The sequence below is a fragment of the Nerophis ophidion genome, linkage group LG16 (assembly GCF_033978795.1).
Source record: "Nerophis ophidion isolate RoL-2023_Sa linkage group LG16, RoL_Noph_v1.0, whole genome shotgun sequence".
In the NCBI taxonomy this organism is placed as follows: Eukaryota; Metazoa; Chordata; class Actinopteri; order Syngnathiformes; family Syngnathidae; genus Nerophis; species Nerophis ophidion.
The window spans coordinates 23,089,230-23,107,093 of record NC_084626.1 but is presented as its reverse complement, the minus strand read 5'-3'; the positions used below and the strand labels follow the sequence as shown (position 1 = coordinate 23,107,093).

General features: G+C 40.0%; 1 protein-coding gene across 7 annotated transcripts in view; it reads right to left on the bottom strand.

Annotated features, from left to right (window-relative positions):
- The window catches only part of LOC133535173 (band 4.1-like protein 1), a 229,924-nt gene that overhangs the window by 62,160 nt on the left and 149,900 nt on the right, over nt 1–17,864 (bottom strand). For all 7 annotated transcript variants that reach the window (XM_061874732.1, XM_061874733.1, XM_061874734.1 and 4 more), the window contains 2 exons: nt 11,881–12,048; nt 5,976–6,080 (listed from right to left, as the gene is read on the bottom strand). In XM_061874732.1, coding sequence (XP_061730716.1) covers nt 5,976–6,080; nt 11,881–12,048 — 273 coding nt within the window. The remainder of the gene's footprint in view (nt 1–5,975; nt 6,081–11,880; nt 12,049–17,864) is intronic.

The window sequence follows — 17,864 nt, the reverse complement described above, 5'->3', positions numbered from 1 at the left end:
AACAGTAGCGGTAACAGCCAATCAGCAGTGCGTATTCAGAGCGTATCTAGTCAGCTTTTCAGCGTCGAGCAGATAGACATTTAGCAGGTGAGCAACGGACTGTCCAAATTACACTAAACACTTCCAAGTCAACTACTTTCTTAAACATCACTATGAGCCCGTTGACCTTCTAGAAACAAACTGTAGCTCAGCTCACTCGCAGTCCTGGATTGAGGTGAAGGCTAGTTAGCTTTTAGCATAACGTTAGCTCATTTTGCGGTGTGTGCGTTACGGACATTGTTGATTGAGGTGTGTTGGTTGAAGCAGCAAAAAAGGACATTATATTAAATGAAGACTGTCTGTCTGATAGTGTATATAATAATGTAAGTGCATCATTAAGCCGACATGAACTCCATGGTGTTTAGGTATGAATAGTCTCTCTTATTGCTACTGTACTATTTTTTCAGCTATAGTTACATGAATCATTAGTAATGTAGCAGCCTAGTTTTGAATGGCAGGGTCCCTGCTATCACATGTTGATACAAATACAACATTTACATAAAAAAAAATCAACTACAGGTTTCCCAAATGCTGTAATAAATTAAGCATGATGAGTTGACTTGAAACTGTTTAATGTTGCACTTTTTATACGTAGTGTCCTTTTATACGTTGTGTCCTTTTATTTCATCCAAGCAACAACTTGAGGCAGTTTAATGTGGATTAACGTGGGCAGAATTATTATAGTGTTCCCAATGTTAAAAGGATCAGGCCATTGTTTACAAATTTGGTAAATAAATAACCAAAAAATGTATATTTTGTTGTTTTCTTACTGTACCGAAAATTAACCGAACCGTGACCTCTAAACCGAGGTACATAACGAACCAACATTTTTGTATACGGTTACACCCCTAATGCCAGGGTCATTTCTGTGAATCGTTTAAATCTGGGGAGAAAATTATAGGGGGGGTTAGGTACTCGTGGTTTTTGTCTCTGAGTTGACCTAGTTATCTCAGTACAAGGCAGAGGAGAATTCCCGCGAAAAATTTAATGCCAATGTCTGAAGGCACCAGATTAGCTAGCTGGACTATCAGCTGACAACATCAACCAATGACATTGCCCGTTATAGGCGTCTGCACGCATCGTTTGCAGACTATATCTAGTCCCTGATCCTCAATTATTGTGAGCGTTTCTGAACTCGTATTCTGTTTATATTGGTTGTGTAAACTTGTATACATACATTTCATCACATGATACATTTTTATGATAATATTTGCTAATAAATGTGAAATTTTGGTCAGGAGAATATTGTTATATTTTGACTCAAAATAGCATGAAATGCATCCTAAGCTAACATAGATTTTAAAAAATTTCGGGGGGGGGGGGGGGCATGCCCCTACACCCCACTAGCAGGCAAGTGCACTATGTGCAATCGGGTGCGGCCACTATGCGGCCTTCCGTAAAGCGGTGTTTAAGGATTTAAAAATATTCAGCTGATTTTGTAAATCTTCATTCCTATCCTTTAGTCAAGGCGTTGAGGGGCTCCGGTTTTTGCAGATGATGTGGTCCTGATGGCTTCATCTGGCCGGGATCTTCAGCTCTCACTGGATCGGTTCGCAGCCGAGTGTGAAGCGACCGGAATGAGAATCAGCACCTCCAAGTCCGAGTCCATGGTTCTCGCCCGGAAAAGGGTGGAGTGCCATCTCCGGGTTGGGGAGGAGACCCTGCCCCAAGTGGAGGAGTTCAAGTACCTAGGAGTCTTGTTCACGAGTGGGGGAAGAGTGGATCGTGAGATCGACAGGCGGATCGGTGCGGCGTCTTCAGTAATGCGGACGTTGTACCGATCCGTTGTGGTGAAGAAGGATTGATTGATGATACTTTTATTAGTAGATTGCACAGTACAGTACATATTCCGTACAATTGACCACTAAATGGTAACACCCCAATACGTTTTTCAACTTGTTTAAGTCGGGGTCCACGTTAATCAATTCAGCTGAGCTGGAAGGCAAAGCTCTCAATTTACGTTGCCATCCTCGCCTAAGGTCATGAGCTTTGGGTCATGACCGAAAGGACAAGGTCCAGGGTATAAGCGGCCAAAATGAGTTTCCTCCGCTGTGTGGTGGACTCTCCCTTAAAGATAGGGTGAGAAGCTCAAAGTAAAGCCGCTGCTGCTCCAAATGGAGAGGAGCCAGATGAGGTGGTTCGGGCATCTGGTCAGGATGCCACCCGAACGCCTCCCTAGGGAGGTGTTTAGGGCACGTCCATCCGGTAGGAGGCCACGGGGAAGACCCAGGACACGTTGGGAAGACTATGTCTCCCGGCTGGCTTGGGAACGCCTCGGGATCTCCTGGCAAGAGCTAGACGAAGTGGCTGGGGAAAGGGAAGTCTGGGCTTCCCTGCTTAGGCTGCTGCCCCCGCGACCTGACCTCAGATAAGCAGAAGAAGATGGATGGTGGGACAAGTGGTAGGTAATGAAAGGTTGGATTATATTTCAATAATGAAAACATATTTAAACTGTTCTTTTTTATGGTTAAGACTGTCTGTGCTTAGGTCCATCTCAATGAGACCAGTAAAATGCTTTCTCACCCACATAGATTACAGTTGGAAATATACTTGTTGCTTTCGCCTTAAGTTGTATCTTTAATATGTGTTTAAAACCCCATTGTTGTGTCCACATGTGCCAGCCCAATCATCAACCATCCCGTACACATGCACTGTCAAGTTGCCCCTGCGGTAATAATGACTGGCAGAGGAGATGCACCAGATTTAAAAGGGACTTCATCTCTTCCGTCTTCAAAAGGCCGACTGTTCCTTTGTGGCCTGGTTGTGCAATCACATACCTGCTTCGGGGAGGCCGGCGTCTTTGAAAATCTGCGACCTACCAACGAGCGAACGTTTGAAAAGACGGACTGAGAGGCCCCCTTTGCTCAATGCAGTCAATTATGTAATTTAATCACGATAAGCCAGATCTGTGCACCCGCATTCATCCACATAGACCTAAGTCAAACACTCCCAGAGTTTCTGTACACATTGCCAGAAGAAAAAAATAATAATTAAACCTCGATGGACAGACCGGTACATGTTTTTAAGACTGATTAAGCGGTAAAAAGAAACAATATTTTTCAGGAGGCTCAGTCTGATTATTGTGGAAATACTGGAGTAATTTATCAATAACAATAATAACCAGATATTCTACTGAACATTCCTTTAATTAATCAAGTAATCGGATAAAATACTTATATATATATATATATATATATATATATATAAATACACACACACCGCACTTTTTCGGAATATAAGTCGCTCCGGAGTAAGTCACACCTGCCGAAAATGCATAATAAAGAAGGAAAAAAACATATGTAAGTCGCACTGGAGTATAAGTCGCATCTTTTGGGGAAATTTACTTGATAAAATCCAACATCAAGAATAGACATTTGAAAGGCAATTTAAAAGAAATAAAGAATAGTGAAGAACAGGCTGAATAAGTGTAGGTTATATGAGGCATAAATAACCAACTGCTATGTTAATCTAACATATTATGGTAAGAGTCATTCAAATAACTATAACATATAGAACATGCTATACCTTTACCAAACTATCTCTCACTCCTAATCCATAAATCCCATGAAATCTTATACATCTAGTCTCTTACGTGAATGAGCTAAGTAATATTATTTGATATTTTAGGGTAATGTGTTAATAACGTCACACATAAGTCGCTCCTGAGTATAAGTCGCACCCCTGACCAAACTATGAAAAAAACTGACTTACAGTCCGAAAAATATGGTGTATATATATATATGTATATATATGTATACATCCATACCATATATCCGGATGAGAGCGCTCCAGTATATAAGACACACCCACTAACTTTTACGAGAAAAAAACAGGTCAACATATACTAGCCGCACAGGATAAGGCACATTTTATATATATATATATATTAGGGGTGGGCAAATTAGTTCGTTAATTACGAGTTAACTCATCAATCTATTAACGCCGACAATTATTTTACCGCACATTTGCGTATGTTGTTTACATGCTTTTATTTTGTTAACGACTTTTCTTAACAAGATGGCGTCGCCCGGCGTGGAGGGGCTCTTGGTAAAGATGGAACATTTGGCAAAAATATCGGACAATTCTGCAAATGTCCTGGCTGGCTTACAGCGTGGTCACTCCGGGATCACTTACGACCGCCAGACAATTCTGGATGTGGATAGATCGGGCCGTTTTGGACTGAATGAGGCGTGCTTGCTAGAGCGGCTAGCTAGCATGGGAATACTTTGCCGGCTACATCCAGCGGCCCGTGAAGCAGCGGAGTATATGTGTTGTCTGTCTATTTATGAATAATGCAGACCAGGAGTGTTGGCTGAGTTCTTAACGTTTGCTTTCAGAGCGTGCATATCACAACATACAAGATGCCGTCATGGCGACACAACCTATACATGCTCCTCACTCCTGTTGCATGCTGGGTAGGGTAGTTCTTTTTTTTCCCTGGCTCATAACATCACAATATAGTACCATGTATATGATGCCTTCAGTTTATCAAAGCACCAAGCAAACAATCGGAAAATTCCCATCATATAAATTCCTAGATATGGTCATAATTATTCTAAGTGCACTACGCAGAATAAACACAACATTATTAATATTGCTAATACGGATAATTTGATCAAAACTTCCCTAAAACAGCCCACTACCTATAATATAGGTTTTTTAAACATAAGATCCCTGATAAAAAAAAATGTTTCTGGTGTTACCTCAGAAATTGCCTGTTCAGATGTTATGATTGTGTCTCAGAGATTTGTATGTAGATTATATTTATTTTCCATAACAAACAGGATAACTTAAATACCCTGGCAGTGGCAATAAGTTTAATTTTTTTTTTTTTACATTTTTTGAGTTGATTTTCATCAAATATGCTATTTAACTGCTACTGTTTAACAAAGACTGATTTAAATTGTGTTTGCACAACAAATGTTTTGGCGCTTTTGTTCATGTGGGAGAATATTCCAATAAAGGTGCACTACACACTACTTTTGAATTCATTATTGGGCTTTGCGTATACAATGCAGTTAATCGCGATTAATCGGAGAAATTCGATTAAATTTTTTTATCGTTGCCCAGCCCTAATATATATATATATATATGTATATATATATACATAATGTTGTGAAATTAACTTACACGGAATATAATATTTTGTAAAAGTTTATATACAGTCCGTGATTGTTTTTTAATCGGTGCCTGTAAAACGGCAGTAAAACGGCCGCTCAAACAAAACGGAAGTCATCATCATGGATCCACTAGTTTGGACACACCTCATTCAATGTGTTTTCTTTATTTTCATGACTATTTACATCGTAGATTGTCACTGAAGGCATCAAAACTATGAAAAGAACACATGTGGAGTTATGTACTTATTAACAAGAAAAGGTGAAATAACTGAAAACATGTTTAATATTCTAGTTCCTTCAAAATAGCCACCCTTTGCTCTGATTACTGCTTTGCACACTCTGGGCATTCTCTCATAGAGCTTCAAGTGGTAGTCACCTGAAATGTTGTTCACTTCACAGGTGTCATAGTTTTGATGCCTACAATGTAAATAGTCATGAAAATAAAGAAAACGTATTGAAATGAAAAGGTTTGGCCTGTACTGTATATATCTTTGATTAGTTTGAATTTTAACAACAACCAAAAAGATTATTTGTGACCTTCTCTGCTTCCAAGAAATATGTTTGATTAAATTGAAAATGTGCATCTTTCAAATAGCCAATGAGGCGCTTTCATCAATCCATCAGCATCTTTTTTTCACACTGGGCATGTATTGTAGTCTGACTAAGCATTTCCTTTTTCCATTTATTTCTAAGTGACGGAGCGTGAATACCGGAGACACTCCGCCCGGCCAACAAGTGAGAGGAATGCTGATTTCCTTGCGCGTGTTTATGCACCCAAGTCACCCGTTACAAGACCGTGGCGAGCGATCCTCTGACCTTTTGGGTGTCTGTGTCCGCGAAGGTGAGGCCAAAGTAGTCCTTCTCCAGCAGGTTGAGGTGCTCACACACCATGTCCATCAGCGTTTGTCCTTTCCAGTGTTTCTGCAATGACCGACAAACACGACTTAGGAGCTTTGTTATTAAGACAGCCAGACTCACAAAATGATTTATGTTCGGTGCTCGCAATAATAAACAGTGACAGGTTGTTGTTAAAGATGCAGAGAAAACAGGAAAACTGCCTACAACTAAAAATGTCATTGGAAAGATGACAAAAGGGCTGAAAGGAAACTGAAGATGACTATTTTGTTGGGGACTACAAAACACAAAACCAGTGAAGTTGGCACGTTGTGTAAATGGTAAATAAAAAAAAGAATACAATGATTTGCAAATCCTTTTCAACTTATATTTAATTGAACAGACTGCAAAGACAAGATATTTAATGTTTGAACTGAGAAACTAAATCATTAACTTAGAATTTAATGGCAGCTACACATTCCAAAAAAGTTGGCATAGGAGCATTTTTACCACTGTGTTACATGGCCTTTCCTTTAAACAACACTGAGTATCAATCAATCAATCAATCAATCAATGTTTATTTATATAGCCCCAAATCACAAATGTCTCAAAGGACTGCACAAATCATTACGACTACAACATCCTCGGAAGAACCCACAAAAGGGCAAGGAAAACTCACACCCAGTGGGCAGGGAGAATTCACATCCAGTGGGACGCCAGTGACAATGCTGACTATGAGAAACCTTGGAGAGGACCTCAGATGTGGGCAACCCCCCCCCCCCTCTAGAAACATTTTGGAACTGCTGACCAACACGCCGGACTGTAGTCAGTTGGAAGCGTGTCTTAATGAAATTAAACAATGGATGTCCGCTAACTTTTTGCAACTCAACGCCAAAAAAACGGAAATGCTGATTATCGGTCCTGCTAGACACCGACCTCTATTTAATAATACAACTTTAACATTTGACAACCAAATAATAAAACAAGGTGACTCGGTAAAAAATCTGGGTATTATCTTTGACCCAACTCTCTCCTTTGAGGCACACATTAAAAGCGTTACTAAAACGGCCTTCTTTCATCTCCGTAATATCGCTAAAATTCGCACCATTTTCTCCACTAAAGACGCTGAGATCATTATCCATGCGTTTGTTACGTCTCGCCTCGATTACTGTAACGTATTATTTTCGGGTCTCCCCATGTCTAGCATTAAAAGATTACAGTTGGTACAAAATGCGGCTGCTAGACTTTTGACAAGAACAAGAAAGTTTGATCACATTACGCCTGTACTGTATATACCTTTATATACATATATACATACATATATACCTATACTGTATATACCTTTATATACATATATACATACATATATACCTATACTGTATATACCTTTATATACATATATACATACATATATACCTATACTGTATATACCTTTATATACATATATACATACATATATACCTATACTGTATATACCTTTATATACATATATACATACATATATACCTATACTGTATATACCTTTATATACATATATACATACATATATACCTGTACTGTATATACCTTTATATACATATATACATACATATATACCTATACTGGCTCACCTGCACTGGCTTCCTGTGCACTTAAGATGTGACTTTAAGGTTTTACTACTTACGTATAAAATACTACACGGTCTAGCTCCATCCTATCTTGCCGATTGTATTGTACCATATGTCCCGGCAAGAAATCTGCGTTCAAAGGACTCCGGCTTGTTAGTGATTCCCAGAGCCCAAAAAAAGTCTGCGGGCTATAGAGCGTTTTCATTTCGGGCTCCAGTACTCTGGAATGCCCTCCCGGTAACAGTTCGAGATGCCACCTCAGTAGAAGCATTTAAGTCTCACCTTAAAACTCATCTGTATACTCTAGCCTTTAAATAGACCTCCTTTTTAGACCAGTTGATCTGCCACTTCTTTTCTTTCTCCTATGTCCCCCCCTCCCTTGTGGAGGGGGTCCGGTCCGATGACCATGGATGAAGTACTGGCTGTCCAGAGTCGAGACCCAGGATGGACCGCTCGCCTGTATCGCTTGGGGACATCTCTACGCTGCTGATCCGCCTCCGCTTGAGATGGTCTCCTGTGGACGGGACTCTCGCTGCTGTCTTGGATCCGCTTGAACTGAACTCTCGCAGCTGTGTTGGAGCCACTATGGATTGAACTTTCACAGTATCATGTTAGACCCGCTCCACATCCATTGCTTTCGGTCCCCTGGAGGGGAGGGGGGGGTTGCCCACATCTGAGGTCCTCTCCAAGGTTTCTCATAGTCAGCATTGTCACTGGCGTCCCACTGGATGTGAATTCTCCCTGCCCACTGGGTGTGAGTTTTCCTTGCCCTTTTGTGGGTTCTTCCGAGGATGTTGTAGTCGTAATGATTTGTGCAGTCCTTTGAGACATTTGTGATTTGGGGCTATATAAATAAACATTGATTGACATTGATTGAACTGTGAGAATACCAATTTTTGAAGCTTTTCAGGTGGAATTATTTCCCATTCTTGCTTGATGTACAGCTTAAGTTGTTCAACAGTCCGGGGTCTCCGTTGTGGTATTTTAGGCTTCATAATGTGCCACACATTTTCGATGGGAGACAGGTCTGGACTACAGGCAGGTCCGTCTAGTACCCGCACTCTTTTACTATGAAGCCACGCTGTCGTAACACGTGGTTTGGCATCGTCTTGCTGAAATAAGCAGGGGCGTCTATGATAACGTTGCTTGGATGGCAACATATGTTGCTCCAAAACCTGTATGTACCTTTCAGCATTAATGGTGTCTTCACACTAATACACCCCCATACATACATACATATATATATATATATATATATACGTATAGCTCGGTTGGTAAAGTGGCCGTGCCAGCAACTTGGGGGTTGCAGGTTCGATTCCCACTTCCGCCATCCTAGTCACTGCCGTTGTGTCCTTGGGCAAGACACTTTACCCACCTGCTCCCAGTGCCACCCACACTGGTTTAAATGTAACTTAGATATTGGGTGTCACTACGTAAAGTCACTAGAGAAAAGCGCTATATAAATATAATTCACTTCACTTCACATCACATCACAGATGTTTATTTTTTAACTTTGTGCCTGGAACAACCCAGATGGTTCTTTCCCTTTTTGTTCCGCAGGACACGGCGTCCACAGTTTCCAAAAACGATTTGAAATGTGTCCTCATCAGACCACAGAACACTTTTATTTACTGCATTAACCCATGAGCCCGGGCCCAGCAAAGGCGGTGGCGTTTCTGGGTGTTGTTGATAAATGGCTTTCGCTTTGCATAGTAGTTTTAACTTGCACTTACAGATGCAGCGACAAACTGTAGTCACTGACAGTGGTTCTCTGAAGTGTTCCTGAGTCCATGTGGTGATATCCTTTACACACTGGAGTCGCTTTTTGATGCAGTACCGCCTAAGGGATCGAAAGTCCGTAATATCATCGCTTACGTGCAGTGATTTCTCCAGATTCTCTGAAACTTTTGATGATATTACGGACCGTAGATGGTGAAATCCCTAAATTCCCTGCAATTGGTCGTCGAGAAATGTTGTTCTTAAACTGTTCCACAATTTGTTCACGCATTTGATCACAAAGTGGTGACCCTCGCTCCATCTTTGTTTGTGAATTACTTAGCATTTCATGGAAGCTAATTTATAGCCAATCATGGCACCCACCTGTTCCCAATTAGCCTGCACACCTGTGGGATGTTCCAAATATGTTTTTGATGAGCATTCCTCAACTTCCTCAGTCTTTTTTGCCACCTGTGCCAGCTTTTTCGAAACATGTTGCAGTCATCACATTCCAAATGAGCTAATTTGAACGTTAAATATATTGTCTTTGCAGTCTATTCAATTGAATATAGGTTGTATTCTGTTTTTATTTACCATTTACACAACGTGCCAACTTCACTGCTTTTGGGTTTTGTTGTTACTTATTCATATTAACAGATGAACTAAAGGCGTATTCAAATTTACCAATACCAAAACAAAAATGTATTTTAACCTGATTGTTTCTGACTTCTTGTGTCTTCAGTTTCCCTTCCACTCAACATCATATATGACATTGCTGGGGTAAACATAACAGATGTCTATTTACAGTTTGACTTTTTTTTTTTAAAGCAACATTGCTCTGGCCTCGCACCCTCCATGAGCTCTCAGCAGGGCATCGTCCTTTATTCTGTCTGCCTGCCTCATCCTCTCTGTGCTGCGTTATTACATACCCTGTTTCCATATGGGTTGGGACATTGTGTTAGATGTAAATATAAACAGAATACAATGATTTGCACATCCTTTTCAAGCCATATTCAATTGAATGCACTACAAAGACAACATATTTGATGTTCAAACTCATAAAATGTATTTATTTTTTCCAATAATAATTAACTTACAATTTCATGGCTGCAACACGTGCCAAAGTAGTTGGGAAAGGGCATGTTCACCACTGTGTTACATCACCTTTTCTTTTAACAACACTCAATAAACGTTTGGGAACTGAGGAAACAAATTGTTGAAGCTTTGAAAGTGGAATTCTTTCCCATTCTTGTTTTATGTAGAGCTTCAGTCCTTCAACAGTCTGGGGTCTCCGCTGTCCTATTTTACGCTTCATAATGCGCCACACATTTTCCATGGGAGACAGGTCTGGACTGCAGGCGGGCCAGGAAAGTACCTGCACTCTTTTTTACAAAGCCAAGCTGTTGGAACACGTGCTGAATGTGGCTTGGCATTGTCTTGCTGAAATAAGCAGGGGCGTCCATGAAGAAGACGGCGCTTAGATGGCAGCATATGTTGTTCCAAAACCTGTATGTACCTTTCAGCATCAATGGTGCCTTCACAGATGTGTAAGTTACCCATGCCTTGGGCACTAATGCACCCCCATACCATCACACATGCTGGCTCTTCAACTTTGCGTTGATAACAGTCTGGATGGTTCGCTTCCCCTTTGGTCCGGATGACACAATGTCAAATATTTCCCAAAATTATTTCAACTGTGGACTCGTCAGACCACAGAACACTTTTCCACTTTGCATCAGTCCATCTTAGATGATAGTGGGCCGAGAGAAGCCGACGGTGTTTCTGGATGTTGTTGATAAATGGCTTTTGTTTTGCATAGTAGAGCTTTAACTTGCACTTACAGATGTTCTGAAGTGTTCCTGAGCCCATGTGGTGATATCCTTTAGAGATTGATGTCGGTTTTTTGATACAGTGCCGTCTGAGGGATGGAAGGTCACGGTCATTCAATGTTGGTTTCCGGCCATGCCGCTTACGTGGAGTGATTTCTCCAGATTCTCTGAACCTTTTGATGATATTATGGAGCGTAGATGTTGAAATCCCTAAATTTCTTTCAATGTCACTTTGAGAAAGGTTGTTCTTAAACTGTTTGACTATTTGCTCACACAGTTGTGGACAAAGGGGTGTACCTCGCCCCATCCTTTCTTGTGAATTACTTAGCATTTCATGTAAGCTGCTTTTATAGCCAATCATGGCACCCACCTGTTCCCAATTAGCCTGCACACCTGTGGGATGTTCCAAATAAGTGTTTGATGAGCATTCCTCAACTTTATCAGTATTTATTGCCACCTTTCCCAACTTCTTTGTCATGTGTTGCTGGCATCAAATTCTAAAGTTAATGATTACTTGCCCCAAAAAAAGTTTGAGTTTGAACATCAAATATGTTGTCTTTGTAGCATATTCAACTGAATATGGCTTGAAAAGGATTTGCAAATCATTGTATTCTGTTTATATTTACATCTAACACAATTTCCCAACTCATATGTTAACGGGGTTTGTAGACAATAACCCGCCCACAGAGGAAAACAACCAGAGGACAAAAAGAACAGCATTCGTCCAACGCTTACTTCTATTTCTCCGTCGAAATCCGTCGAATCCAGCAGAGCTATTTTAAATGGTGTTGTTTTAAGCCGCTTGGAGCTTTTCTGTGGTGATTTGAGGTTCTTGTTTGGGGACGTCTTCTCTGATGTGTCATCGCTTTCTTTGAGTTCATCCGGGAGCTTGGAATGCTGCTCCTTTAGTAATATGAAAGCAAAATGATTAACTCTCAGGCAGTGCTTCACAAAAACACACATTTGACTTGTTTACGTACTTCAATAACCATTCCAGAAGTAATACATAACAAAGGCACACATGTTTGCTCACACGTGCAGCAGCAATGATGCTGATTTTCAAATAGACTGTTGCATACAACAAAAGTGTTATATCTAAACTGCCACATCCAGGAATTAAAGGCCTACTGAAATGAGATTTTGTTATTTAAACGGGGATAGCAGCTCCATTCTATGTGTCATACTTCATCATTTTGCGATATTGACATATTTTTGCTGAAAGGATTTAGTAGAGAACATCGACGATAAAGTTCGCAACTTTTGGTCTCTAATAAAAAAGCCTTGCCTGTACCGGAAGTAGCAGACGATGTGTGTGTGACGTCACGGGTTGTGGAGCTCCTCACATCTGAATGTTGTGCACAATCATGGCCACCAGCAGCGAGAGCGATTCAGACCGAGAAAGCGATGATTTTCCTTTTAATTTGAGCGAGGATGAAAGATTCGTGGATGAGGAAAGTGAGAGTGAAAGACTAGGAAAAAAAAGAAAAGAAAAAAAGACAAAAGGGCAGTGGGAGCGATTCAGATAGGGAAGATGCTGTGAGAGGCGCCGTGGCAGCCGTGGGGGTGGCAGGACCATCCGGCCAGGCCCAACCGCAGCAAGGGATAGAGCCATACCGCTTTGAACCAGACGCTGACGGTCAGGATCTATGTCGTGTGCTGGAGTAGCACACGACATAGATCGCCTTCAGAATACAGAAGGGTAAAATCTTTTTTATTAATACACATAATACACTGTACTTTGTGTGTGTGGCCCAATCCAACCATGTTCACTTGACATCTCTGTTCCATAGTAAAGCTTGACTGTCATCTTTCGGGAATGTGAACAATGAAACACCAGCTGTGTTTGTGATGCTAAAGCCGGCCGCAATACACCGCTTCCCACCTACAGCTTTCTTCTTTGACGTCTCCATTATTAATTGAACAAATTGCAAAAGATTCAGCAACACAGATGTCCAGAATACTGTGGAATTTTGCGATGAAAACAGAAGACTTAATAGCTGGGAACGATGCTGTAACAAAATGTCCTCTACAATCCGTGACGTCAAGCGCACGCGTCATCATACCGAGACGTTTCAGCAGGATATTTTGGCGCCAAATTTAAAATTGCAATTTAGTAAACTAAAGCGGCCGTATTGTCATGTGTTGCAATGTTAATATTTCATCATTGATATATAAACTATCAGACTGCGTGGTCGCTAGTAGTGGCTTTCAGTAGGACTTTAATTTTTACTTACTAAATATAATAATCTTTCCATTTTGATAGAAAAATATACATTTGCTGCATATAATTGTATATATTTTCAACTTTATCGAACATTGCAGCAGATATCATATTACCATACATTTAAAAAAATGTAGTTCAGATAAAAATAAATGCTTAAATAATGGGTGGACTCTTAATTTAAAGCAAAGAAATTATCCATAAAAAAATATTTTTACAGTAAAAAACTGGTAGCTCAGTTGCCAGAATTTTACCCGAAAAAAACAGTGTTGTCGTTTTTCCATTTACATTAATTCACTGTAAAAAACTGCAGATTTTACAGTAAAAACAGCGGTACTGTTTTACCATATAATATAAAAATATTGAAAATTTTACTGTAACATTTTGACAACAAAAATACGTTTTTACTGTAAAATCTACAGATTTTTGTGTACAGTCTATGTAAAAATAAAATGTATACATCCCAAATTATGGACTATAAACCACTACTTTTTTCACATGGTTTGAACTCTGCAGCTTATAAAACATTGTGGCAGTTTAGTGGATTATTCTTCACTGACAGCCATAATGCAAATAGTTAAAAAAACAAAACAAAAACAAGAAAAGGCACTGAAAAAGTTTGTGTTATTGCGCCATCTTTTGGACGATTTTGTTCTTGGAGCTTTCAACCAGAAGTACAATTGTTGTTTCGTCTTCTAGCCGTCTCTACAAGTATGAATTCTCTATTCATCACTCGAATCAACATTTGCAAGTTTTGAAATACAGCTAAAACAATTCTGACTTACCAAACTGATTGATTGATACTTTTATTAGTAGATTGCACAGTACAGTACATATTATTAGTAGATGGCACAGTACAGTACATATTCCGTACAATTGACCACTAAATGGTAACACCCGAATAAGTTTTTCAACTTGTTTAAGTCGGGGTCCACCTTCATCAACTCATGGTAGTCCCAAGTGTGATGTATGTAGGAATGTTTTCTTGCATATATTTGTATGTGTTATCTCAATGTAACGAGGCTCGAGTCCTAGGGCTGGGAGATATGGCCTTTTTTTAATATCTCGATATTTTTAGGCCATATCACGATACACGATATTTATCTCGATGTTTTGCCTTAGCCTTGAATGAACACTTGATTCATAAAATCACAGCAGTATGATGATTCTATGTGTCTACATTAAAACATTCTTCTTCATACTGGATTAAAATATGCTACTTTTAAACTTTCATGCAGAGAAGGAAATCACAAATAAGTCAATTGACCAAAACTGTTAGTAATTAAATAGTTATTAAGCAGTGGCACAAACATTCATTTCATTTCAAAACAGAAAGTGCATGATTGTCAGAAACATTTTAAAACAAACTGTTAGTGCACTTTTGTGCATGTCACTAAGATGACATATCAAAACAACACTAAATTCAAGTGTACTTTTTGTACAGAACACCACTACAATAGTTTAAACCAGGGGTAGGGAACCTATGGTTCTAGAGCCAGATGTGGCTCTTTTGATGACTGCATCTGGCTCTTGGATAAATCTGAGCTGACATTGCTTAACATGATAAGTAATGAATAATTCCACTTGTAATCACAGTGTTAAAAATAATGTTCAAAATATAAATTATTCTCATGCATTTTTAATCCGTCCATCCGTTTTCTACCGCACCTGTTCAAGAAGTTGCATCAATGGTAAGAAGTTATTTATTTATTATTGGTTAGTGTGGCGCTTGCCCTCCTGGGGGTTCTTCAGACCACCAAGCACCGACATGAGAGCCTGTTTCAGGGTTACAATATTGTTTTATTTTTCAATAAGTCTCTCAGTTGCTTTCCAGCAATTGTATTTCCAGCCCCAACCCTGTCTCTCCTCCTGGCTGCCGCTTACAATAGAGCGACAGGTGATTAGATAACAAGGCCCAGGTGGGCCATCTACGCACCTGTCGCTGCAGGCCCGCAGGCCACGCCCCCTCCACAGTAAGCTTCAGAATAACAATGTTATTACAAAGAATAAGAGACCTATCATACTCTAGAAATGTTGGTTTTACTTAAAAACGCACGCGTTTAGTTGTGTTCAGTGTCAAAGAAAATATTATATGGCTCTTGCGGAAATACTTCTTGAAATATTTGGCTTTTTGGCTCTCTCAGCCAAAAAGGTTCCCGACCCCTGGTTTAAAACAAATAAAGAACACTTTTGTGCATGATGTCACACAAGATATTTAAAACATTTTCAAATAAAAATGATCTGCATAATAGAAGATCAAATAGCGTAAGACCTTCAATATGTGGTAGGTTCCTGCAGACCTTATCTCCTTCTGTTGACTATTTTATTCATACAGTGTTGATGTGAAAATAGTTGCTTGGGCATTTTGTGGGTGTGGCACCGAACGGAGATGTTGACATGCGGAGTTTCAAGCACTTGTTTTTCTCTAACGCAGTGGTTCTCAACCTTTTTTCAGTGATGTACCCCCTGTGAACATGTTTTTAATTCAAGTACCCCTTAATCAGAGCAAAGCATTTTTTGTTGAAAAAAGAGATAAAGAAGTAAAATACAGCACTATGTCATCAGTTTATGATTTATTAAATTGTATAACAGAGTAAAATATTGCTCATTTGTAGTGGTCTTTCTTGAACTATTTGGAAAAAGAGATGTAAAAATAACTCAAAACTTGTTGAAAAATAAACAAGTGATTCAATTATAAATGCAGATTTCTCCACATAGAAGTAATCATCAACTTAAAGTGCCCTCTTTGGGGATTGTAATAGAGATCCATCTGGATTCATCAACTTACTTCTAAACATTTCTTCACAAAAAAAGACATCTTTAACATCAATATTTATGGAACATGTCCACAAAAAAATCTAGCTGTCAACACTGAATATTGCATTGTTGTATTTCTTTTCACAATTTATGAACTTATATATTCATATTTTGTTGAAGTATTATTCAATGAATATATTTATAAAGGATTTTTGAAATGTTTTTACAATATTTTAAAAAAACTCTCACGTACCCCTTGGCATACCTTCAAGTACCCCCAGGGGTACACATACCACCATTTGAGAACCACTGCTCTAGCGGGTCATGTTTTAAGTCATGCTACAAATTAGCAGTGGTACTGCTTTTTGTAGCAACGCTTTCGCCGCATACTTGTTCGACATCTTCCCTCTTGAAGCCAAACCACTGCCAGACGATGGACTCCGTGCTGTTTTTCTTGGGAATTAATTCTTCCTTTATTTGTTACTGGATTCGCACTTTCTTTCTCTCGTATTACCACTTGCACGACTCCGCTAGCATCACAGCTAACGTTACCATGTCTCTACCTCTCTGCTCTGCGAGAGCGTATGACGTTGCACCCCCGACAGTATGTGATGTATGTAAGAAGGCTCTAATACTCATGTAAAATACATGATGTTTACTCTATAAGATTAATGCTCTACATCCATCCATCTATCCATTTTCCACCGCTTATTCCCTTTGGGGTCGCGGGTGGGCGCTGGTGCCTATCTCATCTACAATCGGGCGGAAGGCAGTGTACACCCTGGACAAGTCGCCACCTCATGGAAGGGCTAAACACAGATAGACAGACAACATTCACACACTAGGGCCCATTTAGTGTTGTCAATCAACCTATCCCCAGGTGCATGTCTTTGGAGGTGGGAGGGGCCTATCCCCAGGTGAATGTCTTTGGAGGTGGGAGGGGCCTATCCCCAGGTGCATGTCTTTGGAGGTGGGAGGGGCCTATCCCCAGGTGCATGTCTTTGGAGGTGGGAGGAAGCCGGAGTACCCGGAGGGAACCCACGCAGTCACGGGGAGAACATGCAAACTCTACACAGAAAGAACCCGAGTCCGGGATCGAACCCAGGACTACTCAGGACCTTTGTATTGTGAGGCAGACGCACTAACCCCTCTGCCCCCGTGAAGCCCATGCTGTACATTATCCATCCATCCATCCGTTTTCTACCGCTTATTCCATTTGGGGTTGCGGGGGGCGCTGGCGCCTATCTCAGCTACAATTGGGCGGGAGGCGGCGTACACCGTGGACAAGTTGCCGCCTCATCGCAGGCTGTACATTATAAATACAATTATTCATTAATAGAGCACAATTAGTAAACAAGGCAATTCAAATCGCTTTTAAGATGCATTATATTTATCCATCCATTTTCTACCGCTTATTCCCTTTTGGGGTCGCGGGGGGTGCTGGCGCCTATCTCAGCTACAATCGGGCGGAAGGTGGAGTACACCCTGGACAAGTCGCCACCTCATTGCAGGGCCAACACAGATAGACAGACAACATTCACACTTACTACGTAAAATAAGGAATACAAATTAAATAATTATAAAAAAATATCTTGATAAAGTCATGAATAAATATAAAAACATAAAAGTAATCATAATATTTTAATTAAAATGAAAAACAAGTGTAGATAAAATACTTTCCGTTCTCATATCCATAGTTAAACAAAAACGTTTCCAGTCTGGAGTTGAACAAAACGATACC